This window comes from Rhinopithecus bieti, unplaced genomic scaffold, assembly GCF_001698545.2.
Source record: "Rhinopithecus bieti isolate Rb0 unplaced genomic scaffold, ASM169854v2 scaffold_762, whole genome shotgun sequence".
NCBI lineage: Eukaryota > Metazoa > Chordata > Mammalia > Primates > Cercopithecidae > Rhinopithecus > Rhinopithecus bieti.
In genome coordinates this window covers 484,243-506,465 of record NW_016803282.1, presented here as the reverse complement: position 1 = coordinate 506,465, position 22,223 = coordinate 484,243, and the positions used below count along the sequence as shown (strand labels likewise).

The following is a 22,223-nucleotide window of genomic DNA, read 5'->3' as shown; positions in this document are numbered from 1 at the left end:
TACATAATTTCTAAACAGAAATCTCTTGATGTATTAGTATTTATTTTATTCTAGAGATAAGAAAACTAAAGCTCAGAGAGTCATGTAGTACCCCCACGTCAGAGAGGTGTTGCGTGATTCCAATCCAAATTTGGCAAAATATTTATACTCTTCTGTTACAACAATTTGCTTTCTCATTTAAAATTGTATCCTATCACTACTGAAAACAATCTCCAAAATTATTTTGGTAGATTTATACAAGTCAATAATTTCCTAATATGTGCAAATAAGAAGAGTATATTTATTACTAATGGGTCTTTGATTGGTTCTTTTGGCATTTTTGAAAATATCTTTCCAGACACACAATAATAATAGTAGGGGACTTCAACACCCCACTGACAACATTACATCACTGCAGCAGAAAACTGAAAAAGAAATTATGGACTTAAAATTGACAACTGACCAACGGGTCCTAATAAACAGCTACAGAATACTCCACTGAATCACCGCAGAATATACATTCTTCTCATATGCACGTGGATTGACCACATGCTTTGCTGTAACACAAGTCTTAATAAATAAATTTAAAAAAATCAAAATAATGTCAAGCACTCTCTTAAACCACATTGCAAAGAAGATAGAAATCAATACCAAGAAGATCTCTCAAAACAACACAAATACAGAGAAATTAAAAAACTTGCTTCCGAATAACTCTTGAGTGAACAATAAAATTAAGGTAGAAATAAAAAAATCTTTGAAATTAATGAAAATAGAGACACAACTTAAAATCTTTGCGATGCCGCTTAAGCAGTGCTAAGAGAAAAGTATATAGTGGCAAACAACTGCATCAAGAGCTCAGAAAGACCTCGAGTTAGCAATCCAACCTAGAGGAATTAGCAATCAGACCTAGAGGAACTAGAAAAAAAAAACAACAATCCAATTCCAAAGCTAATAGAATAAAATAACTAGAATGAGAGAAGAACTGAACAAAATTGAGAACCAAAAGTCCTTACAAAAGATTAATGAAAGGAAGAGTTTGTTTTTTTAAAAGAATAAAAAAGATTGACCAATAGCTAGATTAATGAAGGAAAAGAAAAGAGAAAAGTGAGTGCAATCAGAAAAGCCAAAGATAACATTACAAATGATCCCTCAGAAGTACAAAAGATCCTCAGAGACTATTATGAACACCTCTATGCACATTAATTAGAAAATCGAGACAAAATGTATGAATTCCTGGAAACACATAACCCTTCAAGATTGAACAAGAAGGAAAGTGAAAACCTGACCAGACCAATAAGTTTGGGAACTGAGTAAGTAGTACAAAATGTACCGACCAAAAGAGCCCTGGACCAGAAGAATGAATAGCCGAATTCTACCAGACACACAAAAAGGCACTGATACCAATCCTACTGAACCTATTCAAAAAAAATTGAGGAGGAGGGCCTTCTCTCTAACTGATTCTATGAAGGCACCATCATCCTGATACCAAAATCTCACAGAGACATAACAACAACAACAAAAAAGAAAACTTCAGGATAATATCTCTGATGTACACAGATGCAAAAATCCTCAATAAAGTACTAGCAAACTGAATCCAGTAGAACATCAAAAAGTTAATTCATCATGATCAAGTAAGCTTTATTCCTGAATTCAAGGGTGGTTCAACATATGCAATGTAATTCACCACATAAATAGAATTAAAAACAAAGATCATATGATCTCTCAATAGATGCAGGAAAAGCCTTTGATAAAATCCAATATTCATTCAGGGTAAAACCTCAACAGAATAGGCATCAAAGGAACATACCTTAAAATAATAAAAACCACCTTATGACAGACCCACAGCCAACATCATACTGAATGGACAAAAGCTGGAAGCATTTCTCTTGAGAACTGGAACAAGTAAAGAATGCCCACTCTCACTACTTCTATTCAACCTAGTACTGGAAGTACTACCCAGAGCAATCAGGCAAGAAAAAGAAATAAAATACATCCAAATAGGAAAAGAAGACGTCAAAGTATCTCTCTTTGCTGGGAATATGATCCTATACATAAAAAAAACCCCTAATGATGTTGCAAAAAGCTTCATGGAACTGACAAATTCAGTAAAGTTTCAGGATACAAAATCAATGTACAAAAACTAGCAACATTTCTATATACCAATATCATTGTAGTTGATACCAAATTGAAAACACAATTCCATTTATAATAGCTAAAAATATATGTAATACCTAGGAATTTATTTAACCAATGATGTGAAAGATCTCTAAAAGGATAACTACAAAGCACTGCTGAAAGAAATCAGAGATGACACAAATGAATGGAAAAGTATTTCATGCTCATGTACTAGAATAATCAATATTGCTAAAATGGCCATGCTATCCAAAGCAATTTACAGATTAAAAGACGTCCCTACCAAAATACCAATGTCATATTTCACAGTATTAAAAAAATCTATCCTCAAATTCATTTGGAACCAAAAGAGAGCATGAGTAGCCAAAGAATCCTAAGGAAAAAGGACAAATCCATAGGTATCATAATATACTGCAGGGAGACAGTAACCATAACAGCATGGTACTGGTATAAAAACAGACACAAAGAGCAATGGAATGAAACAGACACCCCAGAAATAAACCCATACACTTACAACCATCTTATCTTTGACAAAATAGACCAAAAAAAAGCAACAGGGAAGGGACTCCCTATTCAATAAATGGTCCTGGGATAACTGGCTAGCCACATGCAGAAGAATGAAACTGTACCGCTACCTCTTACCGTACACACAAATTAACTCAAGATGGGTTAAAGATTTCAGTGTAAGACCTTAAATTATAAGAATTCTAAAGGTAAACGTGGAAAATACCCTTCTCCACATTGGTTTTGGCAGAGAATTTATGGCTAAGTCCCCGAAAGCAATTGCAACAAAATAATAATTGACAAGAGTACCTAAAGAGCTTCTGTACAGCAAAAGAAATTACTAACAAAGTGAACAGACAGCCTACAGAATGGGAGAAAATATATGTAAACTATGCAAGCAATAAAAGTCTGATATCCAGAATCTACAAGGATCTCAAGTCAATAAGCAAAAATCGAATAATCCAATTTAAAAATGGGCAAAGCATAAGAACAGACACTTACTGAAAGAAGCCATACAAATGGTCAGCAAACATATGAAAAATGCTCCACATCACCACTCTGATTTGCATCAGAGAAATGCAAATCAAAACTGCTATGAGATATCATCGCACACTAGTCCGAATGACTATTATTAAAAAGTCAAAAAACAGTAGATGCTGGCAAGGCTATGGAGAAAAGAGAATGCTTATATCCTGTTGGTGGGAGGGCAAACTTGTTCAGCCACTGTGGAAAGCAGTTTGGAGATTTCTCATAGAACTTAAAACAGATGCACTATTTGACCCAGCAATCCCATTACTGGGTTTATATCCAAAATAAAATAAATCATTCTACCAAAAAGACACATGCACTTGCATGTTTGTTGCAGCACTATTCACAATAGCAAAGACATGGAATCAGTCTAGGTGCCTATAAACGGTGGGTTGGTTAAAGAAACTGTGGTACACATACATCATGGAATACTATGCGGCCTTAAAGAAGGATGAAATCATAGTCTTTGCAACAAAATGAATGAAGCTGGAGGCCATTATCCTAAGTGAATTAATGCAAGAACAGAAACCAAATACCACATGTTCTCACTTATAGGTAGGAGCTAAATATGGAATACACATAGACATAAAGATGGGAAAAAGAGACACTGGGGACTACTAAAGGAGTGAGGTATGAAAGAAGGCATGGGCTGAAAGACAATCTATTGGGTACTATGCTCACTACCTGGATGATGTGATCACTTGTACCAAAAACTTCAGCATCAAGCAATATACTCATGTAACACAACTGCACATGCACTCTTTATAATAAAATTTGAAATTTTTGAAAAAATAAAATTAAAAAATAAGGAAAATATCTAGCATTCCAAAATACATATGTGCCATGTATATCTAGTATTGATCTCTTTCCACAAAATTACTAGAAAAGAACCCAGATCCACAATCCTTAAGATGGGGGTTACAAAAGGTGGTAATTTTCACTACTATGAAATCCACCAGATTTTGGTTTTCTTTTGTTATACAGAGTTCTGGCATCTAACTATTAGGAGGTATCCCAAGGGAAATGTCTTCTGTCAAGTTATTACGTTATTACATTTTTACATAATATTATTATTACATTTCCTGTTTATACTTTCCCACAGTTGCTAATATTCTACTCGGTTTACTTATTTAGTATTGTCCTGATTTTAATTATGTGCATCATTATTTTTTAAACGGGCACTTTTACTTCAACAAGATTTAAACCTTGTTGAAAATTTAATCCTGTTAAATCTTCTCCTAAAATTTTCCTAGAATTCACACACTAAAAAGTTGTATGATAGTTGATAAAAGGAGCTTTGGCTAGGTGTTTTACTGTTGTAACTAGGGAAATAAATTTAAAAGTACATGACAAACATTAAAATAAAGTAAGAATATAGAGTTAATATTAAAATCTGTTTCACAAACATCATCATAAGGACAAAGAAAGCAAACATTTTTAATTCCTCGTCACCTAAAATTAGTTTTTCACAGAAAGTGAATTCCAACTTAGTATCGGCTGTACCACATAAAAGGAATAGAGTAAAGGAATTATGGTGGACCTTATGCAGGTCATTAAATCCAGTTTTTTTTTTCTTTTTTCTACCTAAAGACTTTCCTTTTTAAATATTTCTTTATAATGATGATTGTCCTAACCAGAAAAAATGAAGATAATAATATGTTAGTAGTTGGGACCTGGGTAAGGTCCTCCTTTCTCAATGGATCCACTCATGTCAATATGGACTAAGTGACTTAAGAAAGAATAGGAAGACTACTGGCTGGGTCAATGCTTTAACCTTGTTCAAACACTGGATTCAGAAAAATGGGCCTGTCAAGTTAGAGGGTCCAATAATATCAGACTCTTGCAAAACATATATTAATAGCAGCGTAACAAGTCGGATTGAAGAGCAGAGAGCAAGGCAAGTAGTCGTTTCAAGAACATCCAGACCCTATCCCAAAACAGTCACACTTGATAAATGCTGTAATAGTAGTTTGAGTTCCAAACAGTTCAGCTATCATAAAAAGCAATCCATCCTCAGCATCCCCACCCTATCTGTATCCCTTTTGCCAAGTAATTAAAGAAAATAAAAGAGAACAAGTCATTTTGGGTATAACTCCAGGAGACAATCAGACAACATGAACCATGATGGCAAAGGATTTTTAGCACTAAACCAAGAACAGCCACAGTGTGGTTTTTGTGTCGGGGCAGTGAGTGCCTTGGAGTGGCAGTTACCACTGAACCTTCTGTAGAGAAGGATGCTGTACAGGTCTTAATCCAGTGACTTCAATGTAACTGACAGGAAAAGAAATATAGTAATGTATTCTACCTAGAAGATACACGTTGGATACATTTGGGGGCCTTGAATTCCTCACATTTAATTGAGGAGAGGGATTTTGCAAGAGATATAAATTCCTCCAAGAGCAAATGGGAAAACAGGACCTGAAACACCATATGTACTTGCAAAAAAATAAAATCTAGTGTTGTAATGAAAATTTCACAACTTTTTTTCATCTTTAAATCTGCTTTTAGTATTTCAAGATTTTTATCCTTCCTGCATATAAAATCTATTTGTTATAATGCATTGTGCAATTCACAGTTTTCTGGTGCCTTTACTTTTTTAAAAAAGCTGTAAAAATGTGTGTTGAGTATGGTGTGTGTCTGCTGGTGGGGGGCAGTTCAATACATACGGGTCTTTCTAGCAGAGTCTTCCACAAAAAGAGAAGAGATGTCTTCATCCACTCCTGCTTCATTCTTTGCGATACAAGTGTATGCTCCAGTGTCTTCATAGCGCACATTGCTTATGTGAACCTCACTGCCATTTGCTGAAAAAGAAGGGAAATGAAACTTGTAAACTACAATTTCAGTGTTGGAACAGTGCTTTCTGATTACGCAGTCAAACAGTTCTCTTGGCTTGTCCTAATTAAATTGTTTCTCTTCCTACTTCCATACTTTGAAGGCATGCCAAATTATTGCAGAAGCATACAAGTGTTCATAAACTGTGCTGTCATTCTATAAGACAGCCCAATACTCTATATCAAATGCATATTTTATGTTTCATATCATTTCCTATATTCTACATGGTATATGAGGTATTTCATATTGATAAGTATAATTTCAGTTATATATTTACTTATAATATTCAGAACCTACATTCCCCTAAGCTTTTTCAGAAATCTAATAATACCGATATGATTAGCTTGCAGGTAAATACATATGAAAGATGTTTTCAAAGAGTAATTAACTGAGCTAAATCACACAGGTATACTATTGCCATTCATCAAGCTTATTATTATTATTATTATTACTATTATTATTTTGAGACAGAGTCTCACTCTGTCACCCACGCTGGAGTGCAGTGGTGCGATCTCGACTCCCTGAAACCTCCGCCTCCCAGGTTCAAGCAATTCTCCTGCCTCAGCTTCCCGAGTAGCTGGGACTACAGGCCCACACTGCCACCCCTGGCTAATTTTTTGTGTTTTCAGTAGAGATGGGGTTTCACCATGTTTGCCAGGCTGGTCTCGAACTCCTGACCTCAGGTGATCTGCCTGCCTCGGCCTCCCAAAGGGCTGGAATTACAGGCATAAGCCACCACACCCAGCAGTTGAGTGTTTGTTATAGTCATTTGTTTAAGTTTCTCTTTCTTTTCTTTTTCTTTGTTTTCTTTCTGTGTGTATGTGGGTGTGCATGCCTGTGTGTGTGTGTGTTTGTGTACATAGTTGTGTCTGTGTGTTCCATGTTGTTCAGTTACAAGAACCACACATGCAGTAGAATGGGACATGACTATCTGTGACAGGTAGAAGGCAACATAATCAGTGTGGTTTGGGAAAACAAGGGTAGAAAGCCAATGAGAAAAGAGCTTGATTGCCATCGCTAGGAGGCCAGTAGCTCCCAAAGGATGTGAGATATGGAGAGGCAGTGGATGTGGACGTTTGAGAGAGATAATCATTTGAATAACTTGAACTTCTTTCTTTATTTGCAAATGCTTACTGCACACCCTCATTCCTTGCATCATTCATTGAGAATCACTACTCCAAAAAAGGGATTGGCAGGTTTTCATCTTGTTGCAACAGGCCAGGTGTAAATAATTTAGGCTTTGTGGGCCACACAGTTTCTGTGGCAACTACTAACCTCTGCCATAGCAGCATTAAAGCAGCCACACAATATGTTTTGAAAAATGAGTGCTACCTTATTCTAAAGACAAACCAACAACAACAAGGAAAAAAAAAAAAAAAAAAGAAAAAAAAAAAAAAAAAAAAAACCCCCCCTTTTTTTAAAAAAAAAAAAAAAAAAAAAAAAAAAAAAAAAAAAAAAAAGGAAAACAAAACAAAACAAAACCCACCTTTATTTCAAAAAACAGACAGCTATCTAGATATGGTCTGTGGGTCTTAGTTTATAGGAACCTGCTCTAAAGATAGGTAGTAAACAATGTATTTACATTTGCTTCACCTTCTTGTTTTATATAAGATATGGCCTCCTCCAAAATCACCTATTTTTTTTTTCTCAGGATCCACACACTTAACAGCCTAAATTCTCTGGGTTTTGTTTTGAAATACCAAATAAATTTCTTCCTTCTTAAAATGCTGTCTCCTAATATTTTTACATGCTCTCCTAACCTATATGTGGCGTTGTCTTTCCTTCTCTTCCTATGTGATCTAGCATTCCTAGACGTTGCCACTCTATTGCCAGAACTACCAATCCCTTTATCTATTTACCATCCTGACACATCTGCCTTCCTAACCTCTAGAACTAGAGTAAGCTAACCCATCTCTGCATCTGGTGTCCCTGCACCTAGTTCTTTGAGTAAGTTATGAGACTATTGCATAAGCAAGTTTATGATTTTCAGATTCACAGTTTTCAATTCCTAGGACATTCAAAACTACTTGCTATTCATTTCACTTGACTTTTCCAGTTAGATGCTTTTCATATCCACTTCTACTTTTACTTCAAATCTTTATATACTTTGTTTGATGTTTCCCATCATAATAGTAACTTCACTCTCAGCAAGTGATCTTGCTCTTTCAATCGTGAGGTAAATAGAAGTGATCAGAAAGCAGCCTCAAAACTTTCTGTTCCTAGTTTCACCTTGATTTACTTCTCACAGGAAATTTTCTGTTTCTTTCCAAGGCAAATCTCCCCTTATTTCTTATTGATTTCTGTGACTCTTCCTGCAGCCTTCATCCTTCTCATTTCTCCCTACTGATACTTTCTCAGATTGATGAGTTATCCAAGAAGAAATATCTCCATCAGTTCTAAGCCTCCCCACCAAGAGCTATTGCCTTCTATTTTTTTTTTCCTTTTGTAATCCGGCCAAAACAGACTTTTGTATTTCTTGTCTCCTTTTCTTTTCTAAACACATTGAAAACTGATTGTTACTGATACTGTTTTGCTAAATGTCACAAGAACATGCTCATCACTTAAAGTAAACACTTATCAATGTCTTTTATTGACCTTTCTATGTATTTGCTATTGTCGAACTCTTTGTTTTTAACTTTCTCTTCTTCCATACTATCACCTAGTTTCCTATCTTTTGGTGAATTTTAGTCTCTTTCTATTATTTTCTTCACTTGCCTGTTAATAAAATATTTGTGCTTTCTTGGGATTTTACTCTCTCTAATTCACATATTATCCCAGCCATTGCCATAGATATTAAATTAGTGTCTGGACCTGGACTTCACATACAAACACTAAAGAAGCATCTGATGAATAAGTAGATAATTAAATAGTTATTAAGCTACATGGAGTTTTACACCCCTATGTGCTTAGAATTATCTCTTGTCTCCTTTTATTTTTTGTCATATCCTCATAAAACTTTCGCTATTTTCCCTGTTGTAAAACTGACAGTAATTTCTTTGCAGTCTGGAGTGTAACAACTTCAAAATGTGTTGTCATGTATATTCCCGAGAGAAAAATTTGACATACTTTTATAATATGGTTTATTGCTATTAAATGGACAAGGGACAAAGTCAGAAGCTATTTAGATTTTTATTCATTTCATTTCTGTTAATCAGGTAAGTCTTCTCTTCTCACATTATAGACCTCTCGAGGTCATCACTAGATATGTGTGCAAATGTGTCTGACCTATGTATGCACATTAGTGATTTCTAGGACTAAAGTTTTTAAAGTTTAAGGACAGTTTCACAGACATGTCTCTATTGACTTGCAAGAATAAGTAAAAGTTTTAAAACTTTTATTTAAAATGTATAATTATATATATCCATTATTAAAGTGGAATAATAATAGAACTCTATGTAATAAAGTGACAAAATATGTTCATGTTTAATAGTATAAATTAAAGAAAAGTAAAGTCATAAAATAAGAACTATAATGCCCACGAAGAAGATACTCCAGTAAAATGACTGTTGTGTGTTACCCCTAACAATGAAAAAAAATCTGTGCTTTTTCTTTAACACTAATATAATTAATATATTATATGCAACTGCTTTTGGATTATTTAAATGATTTGATCTTACAAATCTTGCCTGGTTTTGTTTATTTTCCACATATTTGGGATTATTATTATCTAATATACAGTAATTTATTCATGTCTACACATTAGAATATTAGAATATGTACAATATTTTGTATATTAGAATGTAATACAAATCTTTAAAAAATGCAAATGGAAAACATTTAGTAACTTTTGATATTTTCTCCCTTCATTTAGAAAATATGTTAAAATTTCATTAAAATTATGTATTGAAATCCTCTATAATACATATTCAAGGTTTTACTTAAACATTTAAAAATTAACTTCAGAAATGAATTTCTGTGAAAGGATCTAATTATTCTGTTCAGCATAACTGCTATAATTCACAGGACAAGTATTTTAAAGATACATAATTTAATATTTTACTTATTACCAAAATAATGGCACAATTAATCATTATGACAAGACTATTATTAAAAACATTAAAATGTTAAAAGAGTCCTTCCCATATAATTTCTTAGACATAAGCATTTTTTTCATGTTTGTGACATTCTGTTGCCAGCAACACTCATTTTTCTTTTATTTTCCAAATAACCTTATAAATTTTAGTATAAATTTTCTACATGGTCATTTAAGAGAAAAAAATGCAAGTAAAAAGCACCTTGAAGCGTGAGTTGTTTGGACAGCTTTGGTGTAATATCAATTCCATTCTTCAACCAGCCAAGCTGAGGCTTTGGTATACCCTCTGCATGGCACCTAAGACTGGCAGTTACCCCAGGCTCTCTAGCCTGACTCTCTGGATACACCCGGATGACTGGAGGAACTAAAGGAAAAAATGAAAGAGAAAGTGAATTAGTGATTCATATTTTCTATTTAATTTTCCAAAAGAAACAAAAATTGCAATAAGATAAATAATAAATTATATATTTTAATGATGCTATACATTTCTACAGATTGTAGTTTCCACTGAAAGGTACCAGTGTTAACTGGATAACAACTATTCTGGGATTTTCTAGGGAAAATATAAGGTGAGCCTGGAATACCTTGTTTCAGAAATTAAAGAAGTCCTCAAAGAATGATGAGGCATACCAAAAGGATACAAAAACCAGTTAAAAGAGACTCCAATTTGCTAAATATGGGACAATTTGAGCACTGAAATAATTAGTAATTACAAGAGAGTATAAGGAATTAAATAAAACTATGAATTCAGTTATATAAATAAATGAATGAGTATAAAATGAAAGGAAAATAAAGTATTTTTATTATAGCCTGTTAGGAAATTAATAACTCCATTTACAATAGTATCAAAAAATAAAGTATTTAGGAATAAAGTTCACCAAAGAGATGCAAAACTTTCACACTAAATAATATGAAACTTTGTTGAAAGAATTTAAAGAAGACCGAAATAAATCCGAAGACACCTTGTATTCCTGGATTGAAAGAACTGATTGGTAACATGGTACAAATTGGCAAAGACTTTTGGTAAAGTGATCATAATCCTAAGTTGACAAAGACAAATAAAAGAAAAACGAAGGTACAGGGTAATTCTTATCAAAGTTCTAACTGCATTTTTTTTTTCAAGAAATTACATAACTTATCCTCAGATAAATGTGAAATTACAGGAGACCCCCAAGTGGTGAAAAAAAATCTTGAAAAAGTACAAAGCTGTGGGGCTCATACCTGCTGATTTCAAAATATACAATGAAACTACAGTAATCAAAGCAGTGCAATCCTAACACAAAGATGGAATAGACTTGAGAGTGTAGAAATAAACATACTTTGATGGTCAAGTTTTTTTTCAATCATTCTGGGACAACTGGAAAACCACATGCAAAAAAATAGACCTGAACTCCTACCTCATACCATAAAAAAAAAAAAATTGAATTCAAAATAAATCAAATCCTTAAATGTAGGAGCTAAAACAGTAAACTTTCAGAAGAAAACATTGAATAAATGTTTCTGATCTAGGAGTGGACAATGGTTTCTTCTAGATATGACCCAAAAGCACAAGCAAAAACAAAAACAAAATAAATGTATTAGATTTTGTAGTGCATCAAAGGACACTATTTTAAAAAAGTATAAATACAACTCACAAAATAGGAAAAGATATTTGAAAAGTCTGACAGTATCCAGAATATATAAAGAAATGTTACAAATCAGAACTAAAAAGCCAACAACTCAATTAAAATTTGGGACAAAAAAATTGAATAGTCATTTCTCCACTGAAGACATATAAATGGCTAATAAACACATGAAAAGATTCAAAAATTAAAAAAAAAAATCAAAAAGAGGGAAATGCAAATCCAAACCACTACATGTTACCACTTCATACCCTCTGGAATGGCTATTTAAACCAATAAACAAAAATCAGAAAATAACATGTTGTTGGTGGAGTATGTGGAGAAACTGGAACTCTTTCACATTGCTGGAGGGAATATAAAATGATGCAGCCACGCAATAAAAATGCACTCTACTGCATTTTTAAATACTAATGCATTATACAACATGAATATTGGAGGTATTATGCTAAGTGAGAGGAATCTGACACAAATGTTTATATTATATTAATTCATTTATAAAACATTCAGAATGGGCAAATCCATGGAGACAGAAAGCAGATTGGTTGTTGATAGGGACTGAGGAAAGAGAGGAATGGGAAATCACTGTTTAATGGACATGAAGTTTATTTGGGGGTGACAAAAATGTTCTAGGCTTAGATAGTGGTGATGGTTACACAACACTGTAAATATATTATAAGTTACTATATGGTTCATTTAGGCACAGTTATATGGCATGTGGATTTTATCTGAATAAAAAAGGAAAGGCAAAGAAGGCCAATGAAACACTCTAGACTGAAAGAAATGAGTTATAAGAAATGAATAAAATATGCAAATCAATATTGGGTCCTGGACTCAGAAAAATAAGCTATAAAGTGTATTACTAAGAGAATTGACAAAATTTAAATATGGTCCCTGTATTGGCCGGGTGCAGTGGCTCACGCCTGTAATCCCAGTACTTTGGGAGGCCGAGGCGGGTGGATCACCTGAGGTCAGGAGTTTAAGACCAGCCTGGACAACATGGTGAAACCCCGTCTCTACTAAAAATACAAAAAATTTAGTTGGTCATGGTGGCGCATGCCTATAATCCCAGCTACTTGGGAGGCTGAGGCAGGAGAATCACTTGAGCCCGGGAGGTGGAGGTTGCAGTGAGCCAAGATTGTGCCATTGAACTCCCGCCTCTAAAAAAATATATATATATACACACACACACACACATATATATTATATATATGTATATATATATAGTCCCTGTATTATATATTGAGACACTACTAATGTTACATTTCCTGATTTGATAATTGCATTTTGATTAGGTAAAATAATTTTCTTTATAGAAGTCACTCACTGAATTAACTAGTGATGAATACAATCTCAAACATTTTTGCAATCTTTTATATATATATAAAATCATTGATATTAAAATGAGATGTCTTAAATACAGCATTAGGCATAATTATAGAAACACTCAACAATTAAAAGTGAGATGTGGATTAATTGATAACTTTCTAGTAATGTTGAAAAAAATGATAATCATTGATTCTGATTATCTTCCTGACTAGGATTTAAAATCCTGGAAAAGTTTATGGAAAGCGTTTTCAGAAACCATAAGTAACTTAGGGACAAAATGAGGAATGGCAGAATGAGTACAGAAGAAACTGTAAGGCTCATGGAAGTGAGCTACAGCTGTTTCTCCCTCAAGAGTAGTTCCCAAAGCAGGTGAAGATTCTGAAGTCAGAGTTGATTACTAATCAAGGGTATTTTATTTCTGTCTTTTTCTCCCATGTATACACACATATGCATGTGTGTGCACATGTAATTTAAAAAATAATAAGACATCTTGAGAGGTTTTGTATTTTCTTCTTTTAGACATTAATTAATTCGTTGTGTATTTCTTTAAGATCTGGCCCTGTTGCTACATTGAATCAAATGTAGTGATTTATCTCTTCTACCTTACCAGACCCCAAAATTTCTGGGAAGCCAGGATTATGTATTTATTTATGGTTTACAAATACATGCCAATATCAGGGAATCAGCTGATTCTGGTATGCAGTCTCAACTACAGTAAATGGGCTTAGTATTGTGGTCCCACAATAATTGTGGCTGGAGATCCTGGCATAGTAACAGTTTCTCTGTACTAGGTCACTAGTTGCATTGCATTTAATTGGCCACAAAATGTCCAAAGATTCATTGAAAGATCTCTGGTACCTCCCAGTGCCTGACAGTCATAGATGGAATACCACTCTTAAAGAACCTATTATCTTTATAATTAAAATAATTTTGAAAATGGTTTATGAAATCAAGTTTGCTGAATGCAACAAAATATCTCAAGGCTTGCCTCAAGAAAATACAAACTTAACCGGTAAAAATAAAAACAACAGTCAAGTTTTAAAAAGCCACCAAATTCTAGTAACTGGAGTTATTACTCATCTATGCTTCCTGTGTTTAAAGAGTTGATAGCTAAACATAAAATGTTAGGAAGTTATACAACATAATATTGTAATTAAAATAAATCAACTAGAAATGCTATAATATTTTTAAATGACAAAACAGAAATTATAAACTGAATGTTTGCATTTAACTCCAGATTAGATACAGCTGAAGAAGAAAGGCGCTAATAGAAAGTTAAGTCAGAAAAAAATCATATCCACAATAAATTAGCACAGAGGTACAAAACACAGAAAATACAGATGAGAGAGTAAGTGAATACAGAATAGATTAAGAATACCTTACTGGAGTAAAAGAAGAGAGCAGTATTTGAAGAGGTAACCATTGGGATATTCTCAGTTCTGTGTAAGACATCAAACCAGTGATTCCAAAAGCCTAAAGATGATGGACTTTCTTAAAAAAGGCGATATATAGACATTACAGTAAAACTATAGAATGCCAAAGAAAAAAAGACAAATCATAAAAAGCAACCCCAAGAAACAAAATGGCATACCAAGGAAGTCAGACTGATAGCTAAATTCTTACAGAAATGGTAAAAACTAAAGAGAACAAATTATAGACAGCTTTATGCCAACACATAACTTTAAATAAAATGAACAGATTTCTGGAAACGCAAGCATCTAGCAGAACCTACACAAAAGTAGTACAAAATCTAAAAGTCTTATAACATTTAAATTCATTTAATTTATTTAAAACTTTTAATCAAAGAAAACTTTAGAACTTTCCCAAAATAAAGTAAAAATAACACCAATCTTATACAAACTCTTTTAGAGCATAAAACGAGGCTAGAGGCATCTCTTTGGTAGTGTTAAAATCTCTATCAGTTGTTGACACTCCTGTCTTCAAAAGATAAAGGCTAATTGTTCTCACGTTACACATGGGACCTATGGGCTGGATTTAATGATGTACTGTTAATGAACAGAGCTGTGGTAAAGTAATGGTGCATAACATCCAGGATTAGGTCATAAAAGGTATTGCAATATTTTCATTGTTCTCTTGCTCTTGTGGAATTCAACTGCCACGTCATAAGATACTGAATCAGTCTTATGGGGATGCTTATATACCAAGGGGCAGAGAGAGGCCCCATGACAACAGCCAGCAAAAAACTAAGGCCTCCTGCCAATAGCCATGTGAGTGAGTAATCTTGGAAGTAGACATGCCAGCCCCAATCAAGCTTTCAGATGACTACAGCTCTGACCAACATGTTGATTGAAATCTCAGAAAAGACCTTGTGCCAGGATCACCTAGCTAAGCTGTTCTCAAATTATTTGGTTATTTAAATAAATTTTTTAATTATTTAAATCATTTCCCTGTTTACTACTGCACATCTCGATTTTCCTATTATCTCTAAGAGCATAAATGTTTATTGTTTTAAGCCACTAATATTTTAGCTAATTTATTATGCAGCATAGAAAACTAATAAAATCCCTAGCTTTTTAATGAAGTCAACATAAACTTGATATTGAAATGTGACAAGGCATTCGAAGAAAGAATAATTAGTGGTCAACGTCACTCACGAAAATAGATGAAAAATTCCCGCACAAAATATTATCAAACAAAATTTATCAGAATACTAAAATGGTAATATACCATAATATATTGAGTTAATTATAGACATTCAAAAAATCACTGAATTTAATTCACCATGTTAACAGTTTAAAGAAGTAAAATTGTGTGATATTTTCCATAATTGCAGAAAACTCATTTACTTTTAGAAAACAAAAAAAGTAAGTATTTTCTTTATTATGATAAGGGTTATCTTAAGCACTTGTAGATGGCATAGAGTAAATTAAAATACAAAAGATTCTTTAGATGAATTGTGATAATAAGGGAATTTGGTCAGTTTGCATGATACAAGTTCGCATATTTGTAAATATCAGTAATAAAATATTTCAAATACTTTAAGTTTAATAAAGGAACAAATATATTAACTATCTATAAATATATTTAACACATGGTGCTCAAACCCTTTGTAAAACATTCTGAAACATTATTTAAAATGTGATTGATAAAAATGAAATAAGACTAAAATCAATGGAATAATAAACCATGTTTATGGTACCTTTAGTTATTATTGCCTCTAGTTACCATTATATTAATTTCAGCCATCAAATCTTTTTTCATTTGCATTCCCCTTCTACAAAATTGGTAAAACTCATCTTTGTAGAAACAATCCAAATACAGTACCACTTACCAAAATGCTCATTTTGTTCATTTAATTAGTCATAATTAACTTAATATCTGTGATAAACTGTAAACTGTTAGGTTGACACAGATGGACAACATATGTCTCATACTCTCAAAGTATGTGCTGTTCAATAATGAAAACCAGGAAAAAATAATTGTAACAGAACACTTTATGTCCTGTAATAGAGTTGAAAGAGGTGTGGTAGTTACAGAAAAACCGGAGTTATCAACACAAAATGCTTTAAAGGAAAATGAGCTGAATTTTGAAGTGTTTAGGGGAGTATGACATGCAGTGTAGTGAATATGGTTGTGGGAGAGACATTTTCAGCATATGCACCATGCTGAATCTTTTATATTTTTCCAATGAGTGTATGCCTCTTGAACTTGAGTTATGTCATAGGTAGTTAGATATACATCACATGCAATTGTATGGACAGTCAATTATCCAGTTTACCACCAAAAATGCTGTGAGAGAAATCCTGCTTTCATTCAGTAAATCTACATGTATCAATTACCTACAAGTGCCAGGCATTCCAAGAACATTATAATTGTCATTATAATGTACTAAACTCTGTAGGAAATGATTCAGGAATTATGTAATGATGGACTATTAATTGTATACTTTTCAGATGATCATGCTATGTAAATTTTTGAGGTTAGATAAGAATTTGAATACACTTGAACAAATGGTTTAGACATTTTAATTCCAATATCAAAAGCATACTGTCCTTTCCAAGAAAATTAACAAGCTATCTTTATTATAAATATTAAATCTATTCACACTGAAAGCAAATAGTTCTGGACAGCTGAATTTTTTTAATTGTAGAGAGTGCTACCTTTCCATACTTAATATTGAGAATGCATATCATTTTTATGAAAGTGCTCCACAAGTGAATTCTAGACCTCAGATTTGGAAAATTCCCTGCTAATGAAAATATGTTTATTTGTTGTCATTTAAAGACATTTTGACTGAGACAAATGATTTTGAGTCTTTATTCTGCTATTTAATAGTTATGTGATCTTGAGGTCATTTTCAAACATTTTTGAGTCTTTGTTTTCTTATATGTAAAATAAATATTGTACCATATTTTAAGGTTTTGAAAATCAAACAGAATTGTAAAAATAAAGAGTTGTATATTGCAAAGCAATATATATTGTCAAACAATAAATATCATCCAGCAATATAGGATATTATATATATGATTAATAATAGGCTCTTTGAGAGAAGAGGTTTTGCCTTATTTAATTATTAAATTCCCTGATGTAGCTGAGTGACTGGTGTAATGAAGATCATGAAGAAAAGTTCCACAGGATGTATGTTACAGGCTTATCACACTGATTCCTTTCTCACATTTACAATTTAGCATTTGCTATTTAGAATGGCCATGAGAGTATATGTAACACACAGTGTCCTTAATAAGACTATGACTTGGTAAATAAAGGAGAGGACTCTAGTTCTCTGTCAAAGAAGTTTCTGCAGGAGATATCAAAAGACAAGAACAGGACATAAAAGTTTTGTTCACCTGGACCATTTGCTCTCTGGTTAATGCATGTATTTTAAACTATCTGATATGCTTTTCTTTCAGCCATCAGAATGACAATAAAAAACCAGAAGGTCCAAAAACAATCTGAGATTCTATTTGGTGATTCAAATATAGTGCAAAGTTAATTTCATCACTCTTATTTTTTATTGTCTGGAGGATCCATTGTATATACAAATTTAATTGACTATTGAATAAGTGCCAATCTTCCAGATTTACTGAAACTATAAAAGTAATGCAAACCAAGACTAGTTAAAGCCACCACATCAGTACTACAGCCGATCACCCCACTGGCCTCTTAGTTCCCTTTCCCAGCTATACTCTGGAAATATTAAACTAGATTCATGTTAACTACACAGAGAAAAATGAGGCAGGGGAAGGTGTCTTCAGAAAGGCCCCAATAACCCTTAGTGTCCATAGTTGGGTCTGTATCCTGTACATCGCCTTTAATATTTTTAGAAGCAGAAAAATAATAAACTTTCAAAGCTCTAAGTACAACAAGAAATCTGCTGCACCCTTCCTGCCATTCCTCATTCAAAAGTGTTAAAACATACACAAGCTTGCACAGTGACAAGGGGTAAAACCAAGTTCTGATTTTATTCTTTTCCTTGAGGACTACTTAAATGATTTTTTTTTTTAAATACTAAATATACTTTCAAAAATGATTCTCCTAGTATTTCTGTGCCTGCTTTCCTGGTGACATAAAGCACATGTTTAGGCTCTCCTGATGTATCTAGAGCAGAGTAGTTATTGCAGTATTTTATTTTATTGAAGGTTAAAACAAATAACTTGTTAAAGAGATATGTTAGCGTACTTATGGCACTGTAAGGGGTGGAGTAAAATAACTCTTTAAAATATTTAGACTAATCTGACTAATCTCTAATCTTTTAATAACTAGAGTTAGGAGATGAGCTTTTTAAAAAAGACATACAGGGAATCAGAATAGATATTAATAACAACTCTCAATAAATATTTAATAAGATAAAGTTTGTCTCGCCACAGGATTTGTAAGGATCAATTCTTGTTGCAACAGTCTTTGGAGTAGCAAAAAATTGAAACAGCCTAAATCTGAGAATTAGTTTGGAAGGAAGCACATAAATCACCTCAATAAGAGCAACAGATGACACATTATTCATACTGGAAAATATACATATTACGTGGGCCACTTATATTGGCACTGACACTCCCCAAAGGAAACCTTTTTAGATAAGATGTTCAACTTCCTCTACATTCCAAGCTGCTTCTACTTTATTGATGTACTTATGAAGAGACAGAAAGAAAACTAGTGAATAATAATTTTTGTCACATGAAACGTTAATTCTCATATAGATTATATATATAAAAAATAATACTTTTACGTAATTGACATGTGTCTCACTTAGTTTATTGGTGTTAAGTGATTTTCTGAAAAGTGTCTCTTAACTCACATAGAATTGAAAGATAAATGATGGGCATAACAACTATTTAACTTCAGTGACAAGCTACACATTTAGAAGTAGCTTCCTTTTCCCAGGATACATATTATGAAATATAAATGAGGATTGATGGCAGCCTGAATTAAAAAGTCAATAATCCTCCAGAGAACATTTTAAACCATTTGTTACAGTCATTTTTAGTTAGGAAGTGCACTCTATAAACTTGTCTTTGTCTTTCTATTGGCAATGCATGAAAAAAAAGAAACGATAAAGACTACCAAATTGTTGTCACATTGAATTTAGGATCCAATTTGCATGGACTACCAAGAAAAGTTTTAAATAGGCTCCTAATATTTTATGCAAAAGGTGATACTTAAAGATAAGTTTCTATATACTCAATAATTCCAAATGATATTTGATGTCTTGCTAATACAGCTCAGGAAATGCCTTCAACTTAAATAGTTTAAACTAATTGGGTTACTTTATATAATAATATCCAATACAATCATATAATATAAATATCAAATAATACATTATGTATATATTAATACAGAAACATTATAAAAGTTGACATTACATATTATAATTTATTCTACAAAATGTAATCAAGTAAACTTCCATTACCTAAAATGGAAGGAGATACAAAAGGATGTAAATGTATATATTTTATTCAAAATTAGGTAAAGTATAAAATTTGATTTGTTTATTTTGAGTTTTAAGATAATAATATATAGCTATTCACTGAGCAACTCCTGAGCACAGTACATTGTGCTGGTAACTCTCTCCATCACTCACTTGCTCTCTTTTCTATATTACACATCCAATGAGTGATAGGTTCAAGTTGAAATTAGCCAAGTGGAGCATTGAAAAAAAAATACATTCTTAGCACAAATTGTCTCAGATGGTCCTAATAGTATAATAAATGTCTTTATGAAAGTATCTACTGGAATTTGACTACTTGGCATCCACATTCATTAAATTATGAATTAGATTGTTAGCTCTAATACATAAGGCACATCAGAGATCCTGGAAAAAATCGTATTTTAAAAGTAAAGGTCAAATAATAAATTAGTGCATTTATAGTATTTCAGAGCAGTATTAACAATGCATCTCAAATATATGTAACTTTTCAAGGAAACTGAACTATTGCTCAGTTTTAAAATGACATCACCATTTAAATAAATTAAACAAATCTAATAAAATTGTATTTAGTTCATCTGATGGTTCTTAGCGCATCAAATGTAAATAATCAGACACTATATACAGATGACCAATTGCTCTAATAATACATAAGACTAGTACATTTTAACTTTACACAAATTTAGAAATGAAAGTGAGGTTCTGATACTTAAAAAAAAAATAGAAATGGAAAATGGAGGAAACTAAATAAAATAAAATATATTTACATTTACACAGGTTTTTCTTTTTGGAAACTTTGATGTTTACATGGAATCTTTGTAAATATTTATCATCCGAAAACCATTATGTGTTTTATGACGATAGTAGGGAAAAAAAGGAAAGGTAGATAGATATACATTTCTCAAAGGCCCATAGCAACTTAACTGCATTAGACTAAACCAGTACTTCTATCTACATTAGGAAGGATCTAATAGAATTCATTTAATGTAATGATGCTTCTGATCCAGTATTAGGAAGATTCTAATGTGGAAAAAAAAAATCTCTGTAAAGCTAAGTCTTACTTTTTTCTCATTCTTCATACTTTCATACACTGATCTTTCTTTAGAAGTTTCTGCATTATTGCTGGAGAGTATGGAGACAGCATAACCTGGCTGTTTTGGATGCCTGAATTTAGTCAAGAGATAGAGATCACTGACCCAATACAGTGACTTCATTCTAACTGAAAACAAAAATGAATTTAAGGTGAATCGTCAGGTCACTGGTAAGTAAACAACTAAGCACTGACTATTTTTTCCTTTTTCTTGGTGCTATTATCTTGTATTCTTTTGAAGAATTCTATCACGACTCTTCCACAAATTATTCACACAGCTGCAACTGTTAGAAAAGGTTCTAAGAAAGCTTGAGGGTAAGAATATAAATGTCTCTGAAGCAGTCCTGACTCACAGCAGCAGCTGGATGGTTCTGTTTGCATCATGACTTCCTTTGCCATTAAAGCAACTTTCCTATGAAAAATTACAGACTCGGTTTAATAAATATTTTAAATGCTACTGAGCTTGTCCAATGCCTTTTGTCTCTGACATTATTAAAGCCATCAATTTCTCTTTAACTTTGTCCCAAAGCAGTCTTTTAATATTCATGATTTTCACACTACCTCTCCTCAATATTACAAAACTCTCTGATCACATTATTGCAGTCTTCATGAAAGTGTAGAAGTTGCAACAAATGTTGGAGACAAAATATAAATTAAGAGCAACATTCTTAGGATCATAAACTTCAGTGAGTTGTTTTATCGGGTCCTCCTATTTATCCTATGACATTGTAAGAAATTACAACACTCTAACCCAGTTTAAAAGAGATAGTTCACCATAGTTTAATTAACTTAGTTGGAGTCTACTAATCTTTAAAGTTAGTGGCCTTTTTAATCCTCAATTTTAAAGTCTCAGAAGTCACCATTTTAAGAAATTCTCTCTGAAACACAAAGGCAAATATAACAAAAGTATTTAAGATGATAATACATAAGATGCTGTTTCTCTAAATCTAAAGAAAAGAAAGAATAAATAAGAAAAAAAAAAAACATAGCCTGGCACATGCTGGATGCTGGTTTCTTTTTGACAGATTTTATTTAATTTTATTTAATGTATATCTAATTTAGAGGTCAGGAATTCTCAAAGTGATTATTTGAGGCAGGAGTTGTGTAGCTGATATATTACAGTAACCTCCTCCTAAGCAGAAAATTTGAATGCATCCCTAACACTTTCTGCTATGCTGTAAGGGATAAAATATCCCATTTCTGAGTCCTGATTTCTCCATTTATAAAATGTGAAACTCTTCCGAGTATTAAATGGATTAAAGGAAATACTCTCTGGCAAATTCCCAGCCCATTGCT

General features: G+C 32.7%; 1 protein-coding gene across 2 annotated transcripts in view; it reads right to left on the bottom strand.

Annotated features, from left to right (window-relative positions):
* FSTL5 (follistatin like 5) overlaps positions 1-22,223 on the bottom strand; it is a 577,539-nt gene that overhangs the window by 157,090 nt on the left and 398,226 nt on the right. For both annotated transcript variants that reach the window (XM_017871750.1, XM_017871745.1), the window contains exons 7-8: positions 10,212-10,373; positions 5,811-5,945 (exon numbers count right to left, since the gene is read on the bottom strand). In XM_017871750.1, the coding sequence (XP_017727239.1) occupies positions 5,811-5,945; positions 10,212-10,373 (297 nt within the window). The remainder of the gene's footprint in view (positions 1-5,810; positions 5,946-10,211; positions 10,374-22,223) is intronic.